The following is a 22,943-nucleotide window of genomic DNA, read 5'->3' on the forward strand; positions in this document are numbered from 1 at the left end:
TCAACCTGACTGAAATATTCTATGAGAAAGTGAGGACTGCAGATGCTGGAGATCAGAGCTGAAAATGTGTTGCTGGAAAAGCGCAGCAGGTCAGGCAGCATCCAAGGAGCAGAAGAATCGACGTTTTGGGCATCATTCCTGAAGAAGGGCTCATGCCCGAAACGTCGATTCTCCTGCTCCTTGGATGCTGCCTGACCTGCTGCACTTTTCCAGCAACACATTTTCATCTCTGAAATATTCTATGATAAACCACACACCTTCATGGTCCTGAAGAAACACTCATACATTTTACAAGTTGTGGATTAGCATTCAAAAATTAGGAAATCCAAAGCATTTAGCTTTCTTAGGTTTACAAGAGACCAATCAGATCTAGTTTACTCAAATGCATCACAGTCAATTTTCCCTCCTCGGAATCACTTGCCCCTTCACTCCAACTAGTTAGCTGAGTTGCTGTTTCTCTCCAGTTCATCTATTTTACAACTTATTTTGTCACTTGAGATTCAAATTGATATACTAGCCCTTAGTTCATACTGGTACTTTTCTATCTTACTAGATTTATTTCTTTGCTGGCATTCTACTTTCATTCAACCAGTTCCGCTGCTAGCAACTTTCCTTTCTTGCACCCACTGAACTCAAAGACACATAATACGAAAAACGTTGTCTAGAGCAAATATTGTTGTTATACTGCTTTTTAAATTGTTATTCCCTTTAACATATTGCAGCTTGGAGTCCATGGTTATGCATTCCTGAATACCAATAATGGTTACATACTGGCCCATCCTGATCTCCGACCTTTGGTAAGTAATTGTGTCATTTTATATTGATGCAAATCATTGTGTGCAATGGGGATAAGAGAAGGAAAGATTGACTTTCTTGAAAGGGGTAAATACTAAATGTTATTTAACAGTCTGTATTCTTTGGTCATACACTAAAGAATTGCGGATGACAAAGGCTGGGAAATAACGTGTGGTGACATCTTTTAAAGATTTCAACTGCAATTTAAAGGGTTAAGTGCATATTGACAGTAAACAATAAAATAAATAATTGGATATCTGTTTCAGAAAGCACTTTGAGGAAGCCCTTTCACACTTGCTAAGTTTTCTAATTTGTTCAGAGGTCTCCCTGAATTGTTGATTAATCTTCTACACTCTGTTGCAAACAAAGAAAGAGCAAAATTTACAAAATCAGAGTTACCTGGATATTTTACTGAGCCAGGCTTAATGTCACTTTTCCTTGAAGTCTATTTCCTCTCGTCTTCAAATTCTGTCAGGCCAGTAAGTTTTGTAAAGTTAGTGAATGCAGATCAGTAAGATGTATAAGGAGGTTCATTGAAAGAAATAGCTTTTCAGGTATGGGATGTTGCTTTCTCAGCAGAAAAGTGGCAGAGTAACTGCTATAAACCTGGTATTGAATGTGAATGCAGTGCTGGATGACTTTGGTACATCATTTTATGTTAAATAAATATTTTGCAAACAAAATTACTTCTTCTTACCTCCCATTAATGTGTGTTTAGCATACAGCATTGCCAGGGTTTTCTTTGCGGATATTAAGGTAATAGCAAAGGTATGTTGTATATCAGTAAATACATGCATTCAAATGTATATTAAGGAATTTCTTTCTTATAAGTTAGAAAGGACTTTTCAGGCTGCATTCTGAAATTGAGGGCAAAGGTTTCTAATTGAATATAGCAGTATATAAAGCCAAAATGAGATAACTAGAAATACTGCATGAAATAACTTTAGAGAGGCTATCCTGTCACTAAATCACCAATTATTTACACATGGAAAGTCCTTGACACTGATCCAGTTACCTCAGAGCCAATTCTGAGAAAGAACAAGATGACTGACACTCTTCTTATCTATCAGCCAGGGCTGTCCGATTAGACAGATTAACAGCCCAGTCAGAGAACTCATAATCTATGAGGGACACCTGGCTATTACAATCACTACACTGCACACACAATTGGGCTAAATAGCCACCATCTTTTAGATCATTAAGTGGCTTCTTAAAATTCCAAAAGGATGCCCCTCGCAACGCACACACTTCTGAAGTGAAAAGTTTGGTAAATGGATTTGCATGTGCTCATAAGTTCCACTAGAATTCAGCAGAATTGGTGGCATCAACCTGAGTACAATGCTGATTTAGCACCAGCATGCCATTTTTGAAGCCTCACACTCCAGTCCACATGTATACTCTTGACTTCATATACTTGAACGTGCATTCAAGAAAACCCCATTGACACCATTCAAAGGGATGATTAACTATATATCCTAGCTGTTTCTGTAATTCTACATGTCTTGGGCACTCTTTCATACTTACCAAACGTTTTAATGGTTTACAAGAGTTTAATACTAAAGTGTTTTTTGATAGTTTAAGAAGTTGTGCACATGTGGTCATTTCAAGAGATGAGCAACCAAGTATTCCTGCCTCTTGGTATCATGGTAATTGGGAGAATGATTGGATGATTCACAAATCTAGTATAACTGCCAGAAGAAGGAGTATGTGAGGAAAAATGACTCAACAGGAGGCCATACTTGCAGATAATTCTCCATCCAATCTGTTGGACAACAGATTCCAAGAGTGCTATGATACCATTTTGTCTACTGCTTCTTGTTGATTTATCTGAGTTTGGCTCAACATCATGCCACCTTGCAGATCACTTCCTCCTGTCTCCAAATTCAGTCAGATCAGCAAATTTTGTATTGTTAGTGAAGGCAGATCAGGCAGAAGTGGAAGTGGGGTTAGTCAAGAACTAGCTTTTGTGGAATGGGATGTTCTCTTCCCAGCATTGTAAAGAGGACATAGTTACTGCTGTAATCCTGATGTTGAATGTAAATACAGCAGTGAATGCACTGGCACCTCTTTCTATATTAAGGCATGGTTAGGCAGTTTGAGTTTTTATTGAAGCTGCTGAGATTATAGGACATTGAGGACATTGGTTGAACACCAATTAACAACATGTCAAATGCATATTCCTTACACTGTGATGGATATTGTGACATTAGTCATCAGACTCTGCTTCAAGATATACTCCATAGATGAGTTTGTCAATGTGATTACCTTTTCCATACTGGAAAAGATGGTTTCAAGATGTGCTGACCTTTGGTTGGTCATTTGGAATGTTATTTGGTTGGTTATTTGGCAAGCTTCCAATCTATCAAGTGATTCTATATACGCACCTATCAGCCTTCTTCTGTAGCCCACCCCAGTGAAGTCTTCATTTGATTATTCTGCATCACAACCAATATGCACCCTTATTCTTGGTGTTGAGCTTCCATCATTGTTACCCTTTCTCCCTGCTTTGGCTGCAGTACAATTGTTCCTGCTATCTCACTATATGCACACCAGCTCCAGATATTATCCAAATTACAGAACCTTATTTTTGTAGGTAATACCATTCTCAATTTTATTTAAAACATTTTCAGCAAAAGCTTTCTTAAAGGTGAGCTACTGGCTATTTTAGATCCAATCACTTGAAATCTATAAGTTGTACAAATATTACAAATTATTAGTTTATGGACAACTCTGCAGGCCCCACTTAGTCTGTGGTTCTGACACACAAATCTTTGGCCTCAACTGGTTCTACTATGCTCCTTTCTATTTTATGCCACATTTACCTGAAAGACAAAAAGGCAACAGTTATTGTGTTACATTGATTTTAGGTGTGAGCCTCCCACAGTTGAATAGCTGGAGGACTGTGGTGACAGTGAGAGAAAGACAATAGGCTGGTCGTATCGTAAGCTGTATGAGGCAAATGTGCAGAATTTGTATTTTAGGCTTGAGTCATTAATTCTGGAGTTTGTGGTGCATTGGGCATTTGGAAGCACTAGCTTTCAGAATGCTGCTCTTCATCAGAGTAGTGCTCTGAAAGCTAGTACTTCCAAATAAACCTGTTGGACTGTAATCTGGTGTTGTGTGATTTTTTTACTTCATCCACCCCATCCAAAACCAGCACCTTCACATCACGTTTTTAAAAGAGTAAGCTGGTTACATATGGTTTCTGAACAACACAATAGGGTTCCCCTTCTCAATAAAGAGGCAACCAGCAACCTTAAGTAGAAAACAGCAGTGTGGTGCTGATGTGGCCAGATGCTTCAATCATTCAAGTGATGGACTAAGGAGGGTGTGCTGCCACCTCAAGCTCACCAGGCACGTCCAGGTAGCATATCACAATATGTGTACTAAAGAGGGGCAAATTCATCCATAGCTTTCTGTATTTATTTTAACTTCAATGTTTTGAGCTTCTGACTAGCTAGTCAGGAATGGTCACTGGACCATTAAATTAAATTTGACTTCTCTTCACAGATGCTGTCAGACTTGCTGAGCTTTTCCAGCAACTTCTGTTTTTGTTGCTAATCAGATTGCCTTGGATGTGCTGGTAAAAGACAGTTTCTGGCATACATCCAAAAAAAACTAGGGAAGCAGAGCAAAATACTTTCTGAGAATTTCTCAGTCATTATTTTCCTGTTCCAAATATCCTCTTCCAAATACCATATGTAAGTGAGAATCTTCAGTTATTCTGGTTTCCCTAATGGTTGAGATTAGACATTCACACTGCAATCAATCTGTATCCTAACCCTCTGTGCATTTTATTTGACATAAGGCGTTACTTTAATCATGGCGTTTCCTCCAAACCTTTCTAATGCAATCTCTCATGCTCCAATTGGAAGCTGTTAGAATTCACAGATATGGTGAAGTTTGGAATAAAGTTTATTAAAATTTGAGTTGGGTGGTGAGTGACAAATTTATCACCTTTGCAAACTGCTTCATTATAGAGATAAAGTGTGTTCCTTTTTTATTGCTGATATTTTTGGAATGTTTTTTCCAGTGCAGTGCTGCAGACTTATGTTGCCTCAAACAAACATTGCCAAAGAAGTTTATAAGCATAAAGTTTGGAGTACGGTTATGGTCCCATTACAATAATTGGAGGATAACATCTTGTGATTTCTGACAATCTGGAACAGAAACCAAACGTGGAAGATGAGGGAACATAAACACATAAAACAGTGCAAAGAATGTCATTTTTATAGACCTTGTGTGTTTTGAGGCACAAATAAAACATTCCTTTAAACTTGTAAAAGTGGCTTAGTTCAGTTTTCATTACTTAAATCCTTTTTATCTTAAAAAGAACCTTGGTTTAGATTTTTTTTTAACCTCATGCCAGTCTGTAGCCAATATGACTCATTTCACATGGTGTCAAGAACCAGCTGAAGGCACTAGTTACAGTAAAGGCCCTGGTAACCTCCCTGACATTGTGCAGGACATTTCTATACCAGCACCTGACCAACCAGTACAAAAAGTAAATCATACTAGCGCATCCCTAAAAATGTGCTAGGGTTTAAAAGCAAAGCAAAGCTAATCTGGCTGATTATATTCCTGACATTCTAGCATATGTCTAAACAAGAATAAATGAGCTCAACACCAGATGTAAGACCTTAATGACTGCCCTTGACATTAAGGTAGCATTTAACCAAATTTAGTATAAAGGAGCTGAGCAAAATTAATGTCATTGGGATTTTGGGGGGGATCATCTCCATTTGTTAGAGTCATAGATAATTAAAATCAAGATGATTTTGCTTATTGGAGGTCAGTCATCTCTAGACATCTCTGCAGGGGGCCCTTAGGATAATGTCCTCGGCCCAACCACCTTCAGCTGCTTCACCAATGACCTTCCCTCTATTTTCAGGTTAGAAGTGGGGATGTTTGCTGATAATTGCTCATTTTTCAGATGCTCAAACCATCTATGTTCATATGCAGCAGGATCTGAACAAGGTTCAGGCTTGATCTAATAATTAGCAAGGAACATTTGTGTGCCAAGGAATGACCATCTCTAACAAGAGAGAATCTAACAATCTCTCTTTGACAGTCAGTGGCATTACCATCAATGAACCCCCCACCTCATGGGAGTTACTATTGACCAAAAACTGACCTGAACTAGCTACATAAATACTGTGGCTACAGGAGGAGATCAGAGACTGGTAAGTTCTTCGGTTAGTGAGCTCCTGATTGATACGCAAATCTTAGGCATCAAAAAGGTATAAATCAGGAGTGGGATGGAATACTCTCTATTTGTCTGGATTAGTGCAGCTTCAACAACCAACAAGAAGCTCTATCATCTTGGACAAAGTATCCTGTGTGGTCAATTTCCTATCTGCTGCCTTAAACATTCTGCCCTCCAACACAGTGGAAGCATTGTGTACCATCTATATGATGTCTTGCAGCAATCCACCAAGAATCCCTTGACAAACCATCCAAATCCATAGTCAGTTCTTCCTTGAAGAATAAGGATTCATTTGAAGTTCCTTTCTATGTTGCAATATCTTGCCATGCCTTCACTGTTATTAGGTCAAAATCCTGGAGCTCACTCCTTAACAGGATTGTGGGCGCATATACTGCATGGACTATAACAGTTCAAGAAGACAACTGCTCACCACCTTCTGAATTTTAATTAGAAATACACGTCAAATGCCAGCAGTACTCAGAATCTATGAAGAGAAGCATTGAATATCTCTGTGACAACCCAGAAGCATGGGGAAGTTCTGCAGAATAAGCAACCTTTGTTCATGTTTGGATGACAGAATCATTTACTTGAAACATTAGTTCTGTTTCTCCTCCAAATCAACCTCACCTGCTGAATATTTCCAGTATTTTCTGTTTTTCTTTCCCTTGGTTAGTATGAGTGAAAAAAAGCATTGCTGTGAATCTGTGCTAAGCTCATGTATCACCTCTGAAACACAGTTAAAAATCACACAACACCAGGTTGTAGTTCAACAGGTTTATTTGGAAGCACTAGCTTTTGAGGCACTGCCTCTTCATCCGGTGGTTGTGGAACAGAATTTATAGCAAACAGGTTACAGGGTCATGACATATTAAACAAATTTTAGATTATGTCTTCCATCTTTTAGAATGGGATGTGCTAGTTTTGATTCTTTAATATGTAAACCTCAGTACTCCATCTAAGTTTCATCCTCAAAGTAGCTTCAGCTTTTCTAACAAGAGGTGCCATCTCAGCTCAGACAATCAATTAAAGGTGTGAGTTTAAAATCTGCCTGTGTCCCAGTGTTGAGCCAAACTGGTTCTATTTCTAAAGTAGGACCTATAGACTTATAGGACTTACACAAATTTATGCAGTTTTTGAGCAAAATAAAATGTAATTCTGCAAATACATATTCACCCTATGAAGTTATATGTGTGCACGTGCAGGAGAGACAGAGTGAGTGTGTGTATGTGAGGAAGCTTGATCAAGTGTGTGTGTGAGTGTGATGGGGTACAAGCCTGTGAGACGGTCTGTGCATGGGTACATGGGTATGAGAGAGGGTCTGCGTGAGTGTGTGAGTATGTAGAAGTGTGTGTGTGTCTGTGTGTGTGAAAGAGAGAATGTATAGTGCAGTGGGGTCAGCAATAGTGTGACCAGAACCCAAGGTGCTGGTTGAGGCCATCCCCGTGGGTACCGAAATTTGCTATTCAGCCTCTGCTTGGCCACTTTATGTTATTGCTTGTCCAGAAATTCGCCTTAGAGGATGGTCACCTGAAGGTCTGAGGTTGAATGTCCCGGAACGCTGATGTGTTCCCTGACTGGATGGGAACAGTGAATCACAGACCATGTGAGAATTCAAATCTTGCTTTGATGAAGAACAGCATTTCAATGCAATTTTGTTTTCTTTTTGATATCAGGCTATTATCTTAAAGGAGAAAGTGAGGACTTCAGCTGCTGGAGATCAATGTCGAAGAGTGTGGTGCTGAAAAAGCACAACTGGTCAGGCAGCATCCGAGGAGCAGGAGAATAGATGTTTTGAGCATAAGCCCTTCATCAGCAATGAGGCTTGTGGCCCAAGGGGGCAGAGAGATAAATGGGAGGGTGGGGAGTGGGGCTAGGGGTAAGGTGGCTGAGAATGCGATAGGCAGATGAAGGTGGGGTGAAGGTGATAGACCAGAGAGGAGAGTGGAGCGGTTAGATGGAAAGGAAGGTGGACAGGTAGGGCAGTTTAAGAGGGCAGTGCCGAGTTGGAAGCTTGGATCAGGGATAAGGTGGGGGGAGGGGAAATGAGGAAACTGGTGAAATCCACATTGATCCCATGTGGTTGGAGGATCCCAAAATGGAAGATGAGGTGTTCTTCCTTCAGCCTTCAGGTGGTCAGGGTTTGGCGGTGGAGGAGGCCCAGGACTTGCATGTCCTTGGCGGAGTGGGAGAGGGAGTTAAAGTGTTCAGCCATGGGGTGGTGTGGTTGGTTAGTGCATGTGTCCCAGAGATGTTCCTAAAACGTTCCACAAGTTGGCGTCCTATCTCTGCAATGTAGAGGAGACCACATCGGGAGCAATGGACACAGTAGATACTTGTGTGGAAGTACATGTAAATCTCTGTCCGATGTGGAAGGATTCTTTGGGACCTTGAATGGAGGTGAGGAGGGAGATTTAGGTGCAGGTTTTGTACTTCTTGCGGTGGCAGGGGAAGGTGCCAGAATGGAGGGTGGATTGGTGGGGGTTGTGGACTTAACAAGGCAGCCACAGAGGAAATGGTCTCTCTGGAACACAGGTAAGGGTGAGGAGGGTAATGTATCTCTAGTGGTGGGGTCTGTTTGTAGGTGGCGGAAATGGCAGGGGATGATGTGATGTATCCACAGGTTGGTGGGGTGGAATGTGAGGACTTTGGGGGGGGTTCTGTCCTTGTTGCATTTGGGGGGGTGGGGTTCAAGGGCAAAGATGAGGCTCATTATCTTAAAGGGGCTGAGGTGTCTAATTTGCTAACCACATAATCGATAGAAGAGCAAAATTTCTAACAAGCTTGCATTCTTGATCTGTTTAATCATAGCCAAACTATCTCTTTCAATGGTTTCCCCTCCTCTTTCTCTACTGATACCTCTGGTGTCTGCCACTAGTTCTCTTTGGCCTTCTCCTGTTTCTTCATGCTGTCCTCCCTGGCATTATTCAAATTAATAGTGTCAGTTTTCACATTCAAATGGAATCCAGCTCTATCTGAGAGCCATCTTTCTTGACTCCTCTGCTCCTGGTAAATTATCAGCTTATTTGCCCAACATCCAGTTAAGGAAATGCATGCATTTCATCCAGTTAAACATTGACCAGTCTAAAACAGTAGATTTTAGTCTCTAATCCTACTTCCATTTCCTAGCTCTCTTCAGTTTCTGCCTAAGCTAACTATCTGATACTAAACCAGTCTGTTAACAACTCATTTAATCCTGAAATGAACTTCTGACCAAGTATATGAGACATCACTAAAATTGCCTATTTTTCCCTCTGTAACAAAGTCAGAAGTCACACGACACCAGGTTATAATCCAACAGGTTTATTTGAAATCACAAGCTTTTGGAGCACTGCTCCTTCATCAGATGAAGGCATTTTTTGTCCACCCAGTCTAACACCGGCACTTCCACATCCTGGGCCCTTTGTAAAGTCACCTTACTTGATTCCTATTTCAGCTCATCTGCTGCTAAAATCTTCACCATGCCTTTGTTATCCCTAAACTTGACTATTCCAATACCATCTGACCATCCCTCCATTCTGTGGTCTCTAAATTTGAGCTCATCCAAAACTCTTGCCCGTGTCCTTACTCACCCAAGTCTTGTTCAGCTATCACCCCTGGGCTCGCTGATCTGTATTGGTTTTGCTGTATCATCTTTTTCTAGATTAAAAAAAAGCTGAAGGAGAAGAATAAAGGTTGGATGTAGAGTTTTGATGGAGACTTCTGTTGTTTCAGCTTGCACATGGTAATTGACAGTACAACAGGAAAGGAGCGTGATATTGCATCACTTACTGGATGACATAATATCTACTTGGGCATATATTTAAGTGATTATTTTAACAAATTAACATTGCATTATTATGACATTCCCTTCTCTTAAATAACAACTCTATTTAGTGTAAAAGGAATATGTTTATGTATAAGTAACAGTTACTGAATTTGAGATTAGGTACCAATAAGGTCATTTACTTAGAACAATGAACTGTATGAAGAACATTTGGAACATTCCTCTTCAAGCTAATTCTATATTTTGAATCAGAGCTGTCACTTGCAATTAACCAGACCACAAGACTGTGACATGTCAGTGTGTTCTCAAATTGTCCAGCCCTCCTTCTTAAGATTTTTCTATGGTAGAATGGTTTTTGATGCTTTTGTTGCTTGTTGTCTTTGTCTGCAAGATGTACACAGGTCTGTATAGGCATTGCTATTTGCTTATAGACTTTGCAATGAATGCAATGACTGGGCAGATGTGCTGAACTTACCAGCAGTAATCACATCCCATGAATAAATGGAAAAAAAAGATATGATTTATACATTTGAGCCATTAGCTATGTCATCAGCAGGGTTATCCCAGACACCAGTACATACCTTTCCATTTGCCATGCTGGCTCAGTACAGCTGGCATAGTGGATTGTGGAGAATGAAGATATCATGTCTTCGTAGTAATTGCCTCAGAGTCTGAGTCAGGACACCAGGAAGCTTTATGTTCAGTATTACAGGAAATGGCAACCACAGGATTAAAAGTCAGCCCCACAAAGGCACAGCTTGGCAAAGCACAAGCCTTATACCTGGGACACCTCATATCCCAGGGACTTAAAGAAATGCCAAACGACTGCAAGAAGGCAATCCAACAGATGCCACGACCTGCCACTATCAGGGGAGTCAGAAAGGTCACAGGGCTATTCAACTACAGTCGGAGCTTTATACCCGAGTTCGCAAAATTGGCTGAACCAGTCCAGAGATTAATTAAAGGAAGCCTCCTTGGAGCCTGTAACCTGGGGGCCAGAACAGGAGGAGGCATATAGTCAGCTCACAAATCAGCTCATATCAAACCCCGGGCTAGGGCTGCCAGATCCCAGCAAGGAGTTTCACATCCACTGTAATAATGAGGCAGGATTTTACTCCGCAGTGGTCACCCATGACCACAGTAACAGGAGAAGGCCCGTAGGGTACTATTCAACTACAGAAGGGCCTGTAGTCACCAGGTTGCCCAGGTGCTGTTTTGGCCATTAGGGTTAGTGAGTCCATAGTAATGAACACATTAAACGTACCCTAGTAGAGAAGCTAAACACAGGGAAACTGAGGGCCGTTTCCAAAATGAGAAGGGCAAAGTGGGACATAGTTCTTTTACCTCCAAGTTGGTCCATGGTAATAGTCAGGGATATAGGAGAAAACCCAGCTAAGGGAATTTTAGACGCAGGGAGTCGGGGGTGACATGGGTAGGCAGGACAATATCTGTTACCGAGTGGCGATGGGATTTGTTTTCCTATTTAAGGGGACTTATGCAACAGAAACCCCAGACTTTCCAAATCTGTTTGCAGAGGGACAATTGCACCCCTTACTGTACCATGCCTCTTTGGGGGACATATTCGGAGAAGGATAGTGACCCACTCCATCAGTCAGGAGTTCCGTGCTGACTGGCAGGCCTCCACAGTTTGGGGTCATCACTGGGATATGGGTTTCTGGCATCTCTATCTTTGGGTGCACTAAAAACCAAAATTATCTTGTATGTGTCCTGACTATCCTAGGCAACAGTACTCAAAAGCTCTGGAAGCAATTAACAAAGAGAACTCAGATTCTACACACAGCAGGGTGGATTATCACGGCAAAGGGGGAAGTTTGTACAATTATTGGTGACAATTGTATTGCCCATGTTATTGATGCTTCTTATAATATTACAGAAGCCATCAAGAATATCTAAGACTGGCGAGACCGTTTTTGACAGGGATCCACAATTACAGACAGCTGGCTAAATTGGTTGATAGGTAAATCTTGGGGACCCTATTTGGCACACGGGATAGTTCTCCTCATTGCACTCATGCTGGTAGTCTGTGTGGGCCTCGGGTGTTTAAAGCTCTGCTGTAAGTTGCTACTGACAAGAACCGTACCAGCAGCGAGTGTCACCACGGAAGAGCCCCCAACAAAACTGGCACTCCATTAGACCCCTCGGGAGGGCAAGATCCTAGAAATGACCTACCTCAACATTTAAATTGGGTGGTCTGCGGGAGATCTCCAAAGTTGCCTCCTCGACCACAAAGGGGGTAGTGAAGAGGGAGATGGCACGGGGTGGGGTGATGCTAGGCACACGGACACACAAGATGGCAGCTGAGCCATCAGTTGGCCAACCTGACAGATAAGATATCCACCAGATCATAATATGGAGAGAAACAGCAGACCAGATACAGGCACTGTCTGGGGCCACCAGAATGCCAGCACAATGCACTCACAACCCAGTTGATTAGCTTAAGGTGGGTGGGGGAGAGAATACACATGAGTAACAAACACTGCCTGCCGAAATGCTAATAGCTTGATACAGACTCAATACGAAATGCCAATAGCCAGGGCTGCAGTAATCATCCTTCTCAGGAAGAGCGATTAGCACCCATTACTACAGCAATGGACCTCTGCGCAGACATTGAAACTGACAATATCTACACTGAAACTAACAATGACCGCATGGAAATTAACAAAGGCTGTGCTGGAACTGTCAAAGAACTTATCGAAACTATCAACGATTCTGCAATGGTTGCCATAAACAAACCATGTTACAGAGACAATCATCTCATAACTGACCTATTGTATCACAAGATGTATAAAAGCTTCTTGACGTGCGCTCCGGGTCAAGAGAAGACTCACAGCTGACCACTGTGCTGTTGGTGTCTTTCTCTCCCCAGAGCTCCAGTATTTGCTTGTGCAATAAACTCTGTCATTGAACCCCATTTCTGACTCCAAAACTGGTGTTTTTCCCCACAACACTGCCAACACTGCCAATAGGTGTGGCATTAAATTCTTCCCATTCTTCTTAACACACTTTGTGGATGCCGTCCTGCTGAGAGTCCTTCTCGCTTTCCTCCTCACTCTTCTAGCAACTTGCTGTGGTTTGTGTGATGTCTCCATAATTCTATATTGCAAGAGAAATTCCAATTTGTGCATCCATGTCAGGATTCAAATGATTTGTGCAAAAGTCTTTACATTGCCAAAATAAAACTGTTTCAGCACCTGTTACACTATGTACTGTAGGTTTTTACAGCATGAAACAGCTACAAAAATTACTGAAAATACCAGAAATGTCCTGCTGATTTATACTTTTTCAGTTGTAGTATAAGAGTGTAGTAGCTAGGTGTTTGTCATTAAAAAGGCTGTTTGGACTGTGCTAAGGAAGTATGAGTTACTGTTAAAATTTGGGATTTGGATTTTGAGGTAAAGGTAAAACTAGAATTGGGGTTTCAGTTCTGTGAAGCTAGCTTTGTTTAAAAGACGTCAGAAAGTCATTTGGAACAGGGAACAAAGACATGATTCCTAAATAAGACATGATTTAAGTCAAGTACCTGGCGGGATACCTGTGAATTAAATGACAAAATATTTATAAAATTGAACTGACACAACATATAGAGAAAACAGATCAGAGGGCATTTTTTTAAAAATTCAATTCAAGAGAGAAGTTTTTCCTTAGCAGAAGTGTTTAGTTTTTAAAGTCTCCACATTTATATGAGTTTTCAAACTGTCAGAAATTAGGAGGCTTAGGTAATCAAAATTGGAAAGAAGGCTGTCAGCCTAAAACTTAGAAAAAGACAGTTCAATAAAAAATGAAGAGTTAAGATTGGAAAACCACTTTACTGGCATTGAGCAGCTGTAAAGGATATAACTGAGAACCAAATTGACTTTGTTTCATTTTATGTTAAGATCCTTCTAAACTGTCTTATGTATCATTTCCTTTTCTTTTATACAATAACTTGGGCTCATTTTAAATAAAAACTTTAGCTTTGCGTAGATGTTTTAAGTGATGAACCACCATAGTAACCATCCGCAAAAATTAAAATTATGATCAATCAAGCTAGGTTTCAGTCTCAGATCTGACTTGTCTTCAAGTGGGATTGTTACAAGAGTCACATCAACATTTGCATACTGACATCATGACATGCTTACTTTGCATCCTTCTGATGATCATGACCAGTGCATTTCACCACCATAAATGTGCACTAGCAGAGTAAGGGCTATTTTGGAGTATAAGGCTACTTATATCTTGAAATAGATACTAACAGAAAGGCTCAAGTCCTTATCAGTATTGTTCTGTAATCTGCCATTAGGAAATTTACAAAACTGGCTTTAGTCATTTTCGCTTGTTCCTGTTGGGGAATCTTTGCTTAACTCTTCCCTTCTCCATCCAGATACCAAATGGCGAGAACTTAGTATGAAATGGAATTGTTAGAGGACAATTGTGTAGTACTGTGGCAAAATACATTTGAGTTCAATACATTGTGCCATGTTTCTTCCATAAATTTGTCTGTTCTACTATAAATGTGCCTCTGGATGTATTATAATTCATTCTTATTAATTCTAGTACAAAGATGGAAAAAAAGTAAAGCCAAAACCAAATTACAACAGTGTGGACATTTCAGAGGTGGAGTGGGAAGACACAGATGAAGTTGTGAGTAATTTTGTTTTTATTTTCCTTTCTTCCACCTCTGCAGCGGTGTCTTTGCCCTTGCTTCAGGTTTCTATTGATGAAACCTTATATCCAAGCATTTGTTACCTTCAGAGAGATTTTTATTCTAATTTTCTCTCTACTTGGCTCCTGTATTTAAACCTCAACAATTCTGCTCCTTGTAGTCTCATCTATCATTTGCCTTACTCTCACAGCACATACCTGTTTTTTTGACCTCTACTCCATCAATACTTCAAATTTAAATTCTTATTCTCAAGTTTGAGTGTGTCAGTGATGTTTGCCCTTCCAAACTCTGTTATCTCATCCAGTGTAATAGTCCTCCATGAACTCTGCACTCTTCTAACTTGGAGATCTTCTGCAGCCCACACTGTCTTCCCCCCACCATTGGTAGTTCTACTTTCAGATATCTCGACCCTTTGCCATGAACTCCCTCCTTAAATTTTTTTTTATCTCCGTTTGACTCTGTGTCAAATTCTAGTCTCCTTATACTTCTGTAAAGTGCTTTAGATGTTAAGAAGTTGTTCTTCAATTTAAATAACATTATCCATTGAGTATTATAGGAACATAAAAATGTTAAATCGAATACAGGTAATTCTTGTATAAAGCGTGTTTCCTCAACATGATTTGGCTATAACATTGCTGAAGAGTTAGGTAATGGTAATTTTGGGAACGCTTACCCCTGTTCACAATAGCACAATTCCACCAGCGATCATTCCGCACACATTTTTTCTACGCATGCTCCGATGTCAGCTGCTGTCAGTGCATGAGAGGTACATTGAGCAGCTTCATCATAAAAATTAAATTAATGAATGCTCATTGCTCTCCTTCTGAAACAAGAATATTCTTGTATAATTCTTGTATGAGTCCTGTTTAATTCCTGCAGGACTGCATTGCCCTGATAGATACCATTTGCCTTTCTAATTTGTTCTTGCATCTGCATGTCACACAATCTAAACCAACCCCCAAGAAACAGTCAGAATTCAATCAACCACAACCACCCACTTCCACAACCACAACTACACCTGAAGCTGGTGATGATGATGACCCTCTATCCCGGCATTAACAATATTTTTTCAATGTAATATGTTAAATTTGCTTTTGTTCCATGAATAAATATGAATTAAACTTTCATTCACACTGTGTTATACTTTGTGTTAGGCGTTTGGGTGATTTTTGAGTGATTGAGAGTGATATTTTTTGCTGGTCTGTCCCTAACCCCACTTTTCCCATTGGCCCCATTATTTCTGTTAAGTCATTTTCTATTAAACAAGGTTTCACTGGAACGCAGCTACACCGTTATAGGAGAACTTCCTGTATCACTGGCTGCCAGTTACCTTATCCCTACCATCATCAAAAATTTAAATAACTCACAGAATTGTCAATGCTATCCTGTTTTCAGAACACTGCTATTGGGCATCCAACTCTGCTTTTGAATTTATTTACTAAACTTCCTAATAACACTGCATACCTCAGTGTATTTTCATTGTCATTTATATTCTTTGGGATAATATTTGCAAACTTTTAAGGGCATTTGTCTGAGTGTCACATTGTCTTCCCTGAATAGTATTGACATGCTTATATCATTGATGAGATCTTAGAGCTGAATCTCACTTTTTTTGACTAAGTGTTAATTGCATCAAGTTTATTGAAGAGATTTCTACTGTCAGGCAAATGGATTTCTTGTATTTTACCAAGGTTATCCCAACAAGGGAACCAGGTCAGGGTGGTATGATGTTATTATGGCTCAGTGGTTAGAACTGCTGCCTCACAGTGCCAGGGATCCAAGTTTGATTCCAGCCTTAGGAAACTGTTGGCATGGGTTTCCTCCTGGGTTCTCTGGTTTCCCGCCACAGTCCAAAGATGTGCAGGTTAGATGGACTGACCATGCTAAATTGCCCATCGCATCCAGGAATGTGCAGGTTAGGTGGATTAGCCATAGGAAATGCAAGGTTATAGGGATAGCTTAAGTCTGGGTGGGATGCTCTTCAGATAGTTGGTGTGGATTCAGTGAATGGCCTGTTTCCACATCGTAGGGATTCTATTGATGATTCTATGATTAACTATCTACCATGCCCCTGGGGTGTGTCTCACATCCAATTCTGACCCAGTTGTTCCTGGAACAACTCATCACTCAGCAAATATACCAGAATTCATTGACATCCCTTTTGCCTGTGCCATCTTTTAAAGCCCATTGTACATCTAGACAAACGCAGTCAGCCTGGAGCTGCCTGCTATGATGCCTGACATTTGCCCTGCACATCGCAGACAGGGGTAATTTAGTGACGTGAAGTTCCTGCTAGACAATGTGGTACACATTGTCCCATGACCTGCAGAGGAGGCCACGGCATCAGACCATGCTAGCTCAGTCTGAGATTCTCACCTGGGTTAAAGCAGTTTCAGCCATCTGGAAGAATGCACAGCAATGTAAGAAGGTCAATAGTCTTCTCCACTTTGCCAGCTGAAGTTCCATCTTGTCTCCAAAACCTTACACTCACTCTGTCTCATTGACTGTACCCATCTGCCACCAAAACTCATGATCTACCATGCCTGAAACATTTTCCTTATTTGCTGTCACCCATCCTGATGCAATCTGGTGCAATCCATGAACTGGGTATGAGTGTCCCCAAGCTCACAGTGTCCTCACAGCAACATTATAATGATAGTTGAAAAAAAACCAGAAGGTTCATTCCATTTTCTGTTCACAGATGCTGGCAGATCTACTTATTTTCTTAAATACTTTGTTTCAAATTTCCAGCACCTACGGTTCTTTGCTTTATTATAATAGTTGCTGGTGCAATCTGAGACATTGTATTGAAATGCTGAAGTATCCTATTGGTGAATCAGGATTATAATTATAATTAGATTACTTATAGTGTCAAAACAGGCCCTTTGGCCCAACAAGACCACACCGACCCGCCAAAGAGCAACCCACCCAGACCCATTCCCCTACATTTACCCCTTCACCTAACACTACCGGCAATTTAGCATGGCCAATTCACCTAACCTGCACATCTTTGGATTGTGGGAGGAAACCGGACCATCTGGAGGAAACCCACGCAGACACAAAGAGAATGTGCAAACTCCACAGAGACAGTTGCCTGAGCCGGGAATTGAACCCGGGGCTCTGGCACTGAGAGGCAGCAGTGCTAACCACTGTGCCACTGTGCCTTGAGTGTTCTTAAAGGTTGGCACACTATCAGGTCCAATATCTGTGGGTACAGGGTGCTCTGGTAGTGCCAATGTAGCATGTCCTTCGATGTTGCTGCCTTGTGTTCAATATGGAGATCCTTCACAGGAAGCAAAGAGCTGAAGTTGCCAGGTACCCATTCGGATTTTCATGTCAAAATCTAGCAATGTCTAGCTTTTTTAGCATGTTTGGTAAGACAGAAAACTGAAATATTATGAAGCAAACTGAGCCATAACAAAGAATCAACAAGAAATAATCCCTGTTAATTGGCATCTCACTCTGTCCCATGAGAAACTCACCACAATGCTTCTCAAAAAAGTAGAACATGGAGCAAGATGTTCCTGACATCAAGATAGGTTTCATCAGACTCCTACACAATTCTGCCACAAATCATGCCTTGGTCCATATTGCTCAGCCTCCTACTTCTGCCCATAATGACTCCAGGGTACCTAACACAGTATTCTTCGAGGCAGAATGTGTTGAAATTCCACCAAGATATGCTGCCTTTGTATATTCAAAGTGACTGAAGAGATGATATTTGAATTTGATACTATGTTACGATGATACAAATATCTCAGCAAGAGGCCCAGTAATCACTTCTCTAGCTTCCCACAGAGTTCTCGGGTACACCTGATCAGGTCCTGGGGATTTATCCACCTTTAACCATTTCAAGACATCCAGCACTTCCTCCTCTGTAATCTGGACATTTTGCAAAATGTCACCATCTATTTCCGTACAGTCTATATCTTCCATATCCTTTTCCACAGTAAATACTGATGCAAAATATTAATTTTCATTGATAGTCACAGATGAGGTGCCGGAAGACTGGAGGTTGGCAAACGTGGTGCCACTGTTTAAGAAGGGTGGTAAAGACAATCCAGGGAACTATAGACCAGTGAGCCTGACTTCAGTGATGGGCAAGTTGTTGGAGGGAATCCTGAGGGAAAGGATGTACATGTATTTGGAAAGGCAAGGACTGATTAGGGATAGTCAGCATGGCTTTGTGCGTGGATAACCATGTCCCACAAACTTGATTGAGTTTTTTGAAGAAGTAACAAAGAAGATTGATGAGGGCAGAGCAGTAGATGTGATCTATATGGACTTCAGTAAGGTGTTCGACAAGGTTCCCCATGGGAGACTGATTAGGAAGGTTAGATCTCATGGAATACAAGGAGAACTAGCCATTTGGATACAGAACAGGCTCAAAGGTAGAGGGTGGTGGTGGAGGGTTGTTTTTCAGACTGGAGGCCTGTGACCAGTGGAGTCCCACAAGGATCAGTGCTGGGTCCTCTACTTTTTGTCATTTACATAAATGATTTGGATGCGAGCATAAGAGGTACAGTTAGTAAGATTACAGATGACAACAAAATTGGAGGTGTAGTGGACAGCGAAGAGGGTTACCTCTGATTACAACAGAATCTTGACCAAATGGGCCAATGGGCTGAGAGGTGGCAGATGCAATTTAAGATGGTTGGTATGCTTTCCTTTATTGGTCAGAGTATTGAGTACAGGAGTTGGAAGATCATGTTGTGGCTGTACAGGACATTGGTTAGGCCACTGTTGGAATATTGCGTGCAATTCTGGTCTCTTCCCTATCGGAAGGATGTTGTGAAACTTGAAAGGGTTCAGAAAAGATTTACAAGGATGTTGCCAGGGTTGGAGGATTTGAGCTATAGGGAGAGGCTGAACAGGCTGGGGTTGTTTTCCCTGGAGCGTCGGAGGCTGAGGGGTGACCTTATAGAGGTTTACAAAATTATGAGGGGCATGGATAGGATGAATAGACAAAGTCTTTTCCTTGGGGTTGGGGAGTCCAAAACTAGAGGGCATAGGTTTAAGGTGAGAGGGGAAAGAGACCTAAGGGGCAACCTCTTAACGCAGAGAGTGGTACATGCATGGAATGAGCTGCAGAGGAAGTGGTGGAGGCTGGTACAATTGTGGCATTTAAGAGGCATTTGGATGGGTATATGAACAGGAAGGGTTTGGAGGGATATGGGCGGGTGCTGGCAGGTGGGACTAGATTGGGTTGAGATATCTGGTCGGCATGGACCGAAGGGTCTGTTTCCGTGCTGTACATCTCTATGACTCTATGAACCAAAATTAAAAAGGAATAATGTTCATTGGTTTAATGTGAAACATTTTGGTACATTAGTATCGTAAGTCATGCAATCCCGATTAGACAAACTTTTCTTACTGATGATGTTGGCTCATGGATTTTATTTTCCATGGTATTAACATTCTCCGTCACTGTTACCGCCAAGGAAAGTCTATTATTGGATAGGGTATTATTTCTGATTCATCAAAACAACACTGAAAGTAGTCAGCAATTCTGCCACCTGAAATATATAGTGACAACCAACCTGTCTCTTAACAAAGAGCTTATTGGATTTGCAGCCACCAATTTTGTCATAGAAAAACAACAAACTGACCTGCAGGACTGAAATGTTTATTGCTAGGCCTGTACCCTCTGCACATTGCTTTATAGTAGTTGACATCTTATACCTACCAAATAAAAAGGGACAGTAACTTTCACATAAAGTATTTCATATCCTTAGCATCAATGGAAAGACAAAGTTGCCAAGAATTTAGTTTTCTTAGCAAAAAATACCAAGCATACTTGTGCTAATCAGCAAAGAAGATTTCACTGGCTTGGATATATATTATTTTCAGAATTTGGATTTCAAATAGAGGCAAGTGTTGTTGGTTATTCCTGTGAAGGGTTTTATTTAAAAGGAACAAGGTGGAAGAGCCCCTCTGGAACAGTGACCTAAATAGCATTTTTCTGAAAGCAGGTGACTACAGATCCCAGGGTGTTAATGGGAGTATGTTTACAGTCATTGGATTTGGCTAAAAGCAACCAAATCATTGATTTACATCATTGAGTTTCTTTTTGATTTTATGTAAACCTACTTGTAATGAATCTCTGGATACACTGACATCTTTTCTCCAACAATAAAATGTTGAACTTTGGCCTTCATCTTTGCTCAAGTTGTCATTCATTGTCAAAAAGTCTGCAAATGCTTTTTGGCCAACTTGAATGTTTTGCTCAATTTCTTCGGATTTGAAGAATCGACTGGAAGCTTTCATCAATTTTTTAAATTAAGTAAACAACTAATTAAAATTCTTACCTCACTTCAATATGTTCATTTAAAAGGATTAAATCTTGCAGATTCATTTGGAGTATCCTTAAAAGTGACAAAGGAATTCCTTTATCCCAATCATTAACACATTCTTAAGAATAAGCTCTCGCCATAGTCCTCAAAGTAGGACACTTACTTCTGGAACTTGGATGATAAGCAGAAAATGTAATTTGCTTTCTTTCTAAGTTGGTCAATATTTCCTTGAATATATGCAACATAAAATTTGATTGCTATCTGACTGTATTTCTTTGGGTAATCCATATTTTCTAAAACATTAAACTCACTCGTCTATTATCACGTTGTCAGTAATTTTTCCAAAAAGCAATGCTTTAGGTAATACTATGGCATAATCATTCATAACACTGATTCCTATTCCTGTCTTTGGTTCGGAGTCATATTCAATCTTCAAAAGCTGAAATTAAGTTAAAGGCACAGGTTTAATTGAGGTTTACCTGACATGTATGGCATTTCCTCAAAAATCTGACTCTTGTGTAATTCTGGTGAATAAAATTGTTTTAGCATTTTGGCATGCCTGATCCTAATACCTAAATGACCTGGGTTATTCACATGGGAATATAATATAAGACCATAAGACCATAAGACCATAAGACATAGGAGTGGAAGTAAGGCCATTCGGCCCATCGAGTCCACTCCGCCATTCAATCATGGCTGATGCGCATTTCAGCTCCACTTGCCAGCGTTCTCCCCGTAGCCCTTAATTCCTCTAGACAACAAGAACCTATCAGTCTCGGCCTTGAAGACATTTAGCGTCCCGGCTTCCACTGCACTCCGTGGCAATGAATTCCACAGGCCCACCACTCTCTGGCTGAAGAAATGTCTCCGCATTTCCGTTCTGAAATGACCCCCTCTAATTCTAAGGCTGTGTCCACGGGTCCTAGTCTCCTCGCCTAACAGAAACAATTTTCTAGCATCCACCTTTTCAAAGCCATGTATTATTTTGTACGTCTCTATTAGATCTCCCCTTAATCTTCTAAACTCCAACGAATACAATCCCAGTATCCTCAGCCGTTCCTCATATGCTAGACCTGTCATTCCAGGGATCATCCGTGTGAATCTCCGCTGGACACGTTCCAGTGCCAGTATGTCCTTCCTGAGGTGTGGGGACCAAAACTGGACACAGTACTCCAAATGGGGCCTAACCAGAGCTTTATAAAGTCTTAGTAGTACATCTCTGCTTTTATATTCCAACCCTCTTGAGATAAGAGACAACATTGCATTCGCTTTCTTAATCACAGACTCAACCTGCATGTTTACCTTTAGAGAATCCTCGACTAGCACTCCCAGATCCCTTTGTGCTTTGGCTTTATTAAGTTTCTCACCATTTAGAAAGTAGTCCATTCCTATATTCTTTTTGCCAAAGTGCAAGACCTCGCACTTGCTCACGTTAAATTCCATCAGCCATTTCCTGGACCACTCTCCCAACCTGTCTAGATCCTTCTGTAGCCTCCCCACTTCCTCAGTACTACCTGCCTGTCTACCTAACTTTGTATCATCGGCAAACTTCGCTAGAATGCCCCCGGTTCCCTCATCCAAATCATTAATATATAATGCGAACAGCTGTGGCCCCAGCACCGAACCCTGCGGGACACCGCTCGTCACCGGCTGCCATTCTGAAAAAGAACCTTTTATCCCAACTCTCTGCCTTCTGTTAGATAGCCAATCCTCAATCCATCCCAGCAGCTCACCTCGAACACCATGGGCCCTCACCTTGCTCAGCAGTCTCCCGTGTGGCACCTTATCAAAGGCCTTTTGAAAGTCCAGATAGACCACATCCACTGGGTTCCCCTGGTCTAACCTACTTGTTACCTCTTCAAAAAATTCCAACAGGTTTGTCAGGCATGACCTCCCTTTACTAAATCCATGTTGACTTGTTCTAATCAGACTCTGCTCTTCCAAGAATTTAGAAACCTCATCCTTAATGATGGATTCTAGAATTTTACCAACAACCGAGGTTAAGCTGATTGGCCTATAATTTTCCATCTTGGAAAATTATATGATGGCCTACTGCCTATTTCTCATCCGATGGTATTTGGGATGGTTTCCATTTTCTCATTAATACTATAGGTATATAAATGGAGAGAAATATGACAAGGTTGCTTGAGAGACCAAGATCTATCTCGATGTTAGGAACAATTCTCTGTCTTTTTTAACTAAGCTGTGGGTGCCTAGGCAAAA

At 41.0% G+C, this 22,943-nt stretch overlaps 1 protein-coding gene across 6 annotated transcripts in view; it reads left to right on the top strand.

Moving 5' to 3' along the window:
• LOC140458136 (voltage-dependent calcium channel subunit alpha-2/delta-4-like) overlaps positions 1 to 22,943 on the top strand; it is a 491,615-nt gene that overhangs the window by 152,017 nt on the left and 316,655 nt on the right. For all 6 annotated transcript variants that reach the window (XM_072552257.1, XM_072552261.1, XM_072552258.1 and 3 more), the window contains 2 exons: positions 723 to 797; positions 14,319 to 14,405. In XM_072552257.1, coding sequence (XP_072408358.1) covers positions 723 to 797; positions 14,319 to 14,405 — 162 coding nt within the window. The remainder of the gene's footprint in view (positions 1 to 722; positions 798 to 14,318; positions 14,406 to 22,943) is intronic.

The sequence above is a fragment of the Chiloscyllium punctatum genome, chromosome 32 (genome assembly GCF_047496795.1).
Source record: "Chiloscyllium punctatum isolate Juve2018m chromosome 32, sChiPun1.3, whole genome shotgun sequence".
Lineage (NCBI taxonomy): Eukaryota > Metazoa > Chordata > Chondrichthyes > Orectolobiformes > Hemiscylliidae > Chiloscyllium > Chiloscyllium punctatum.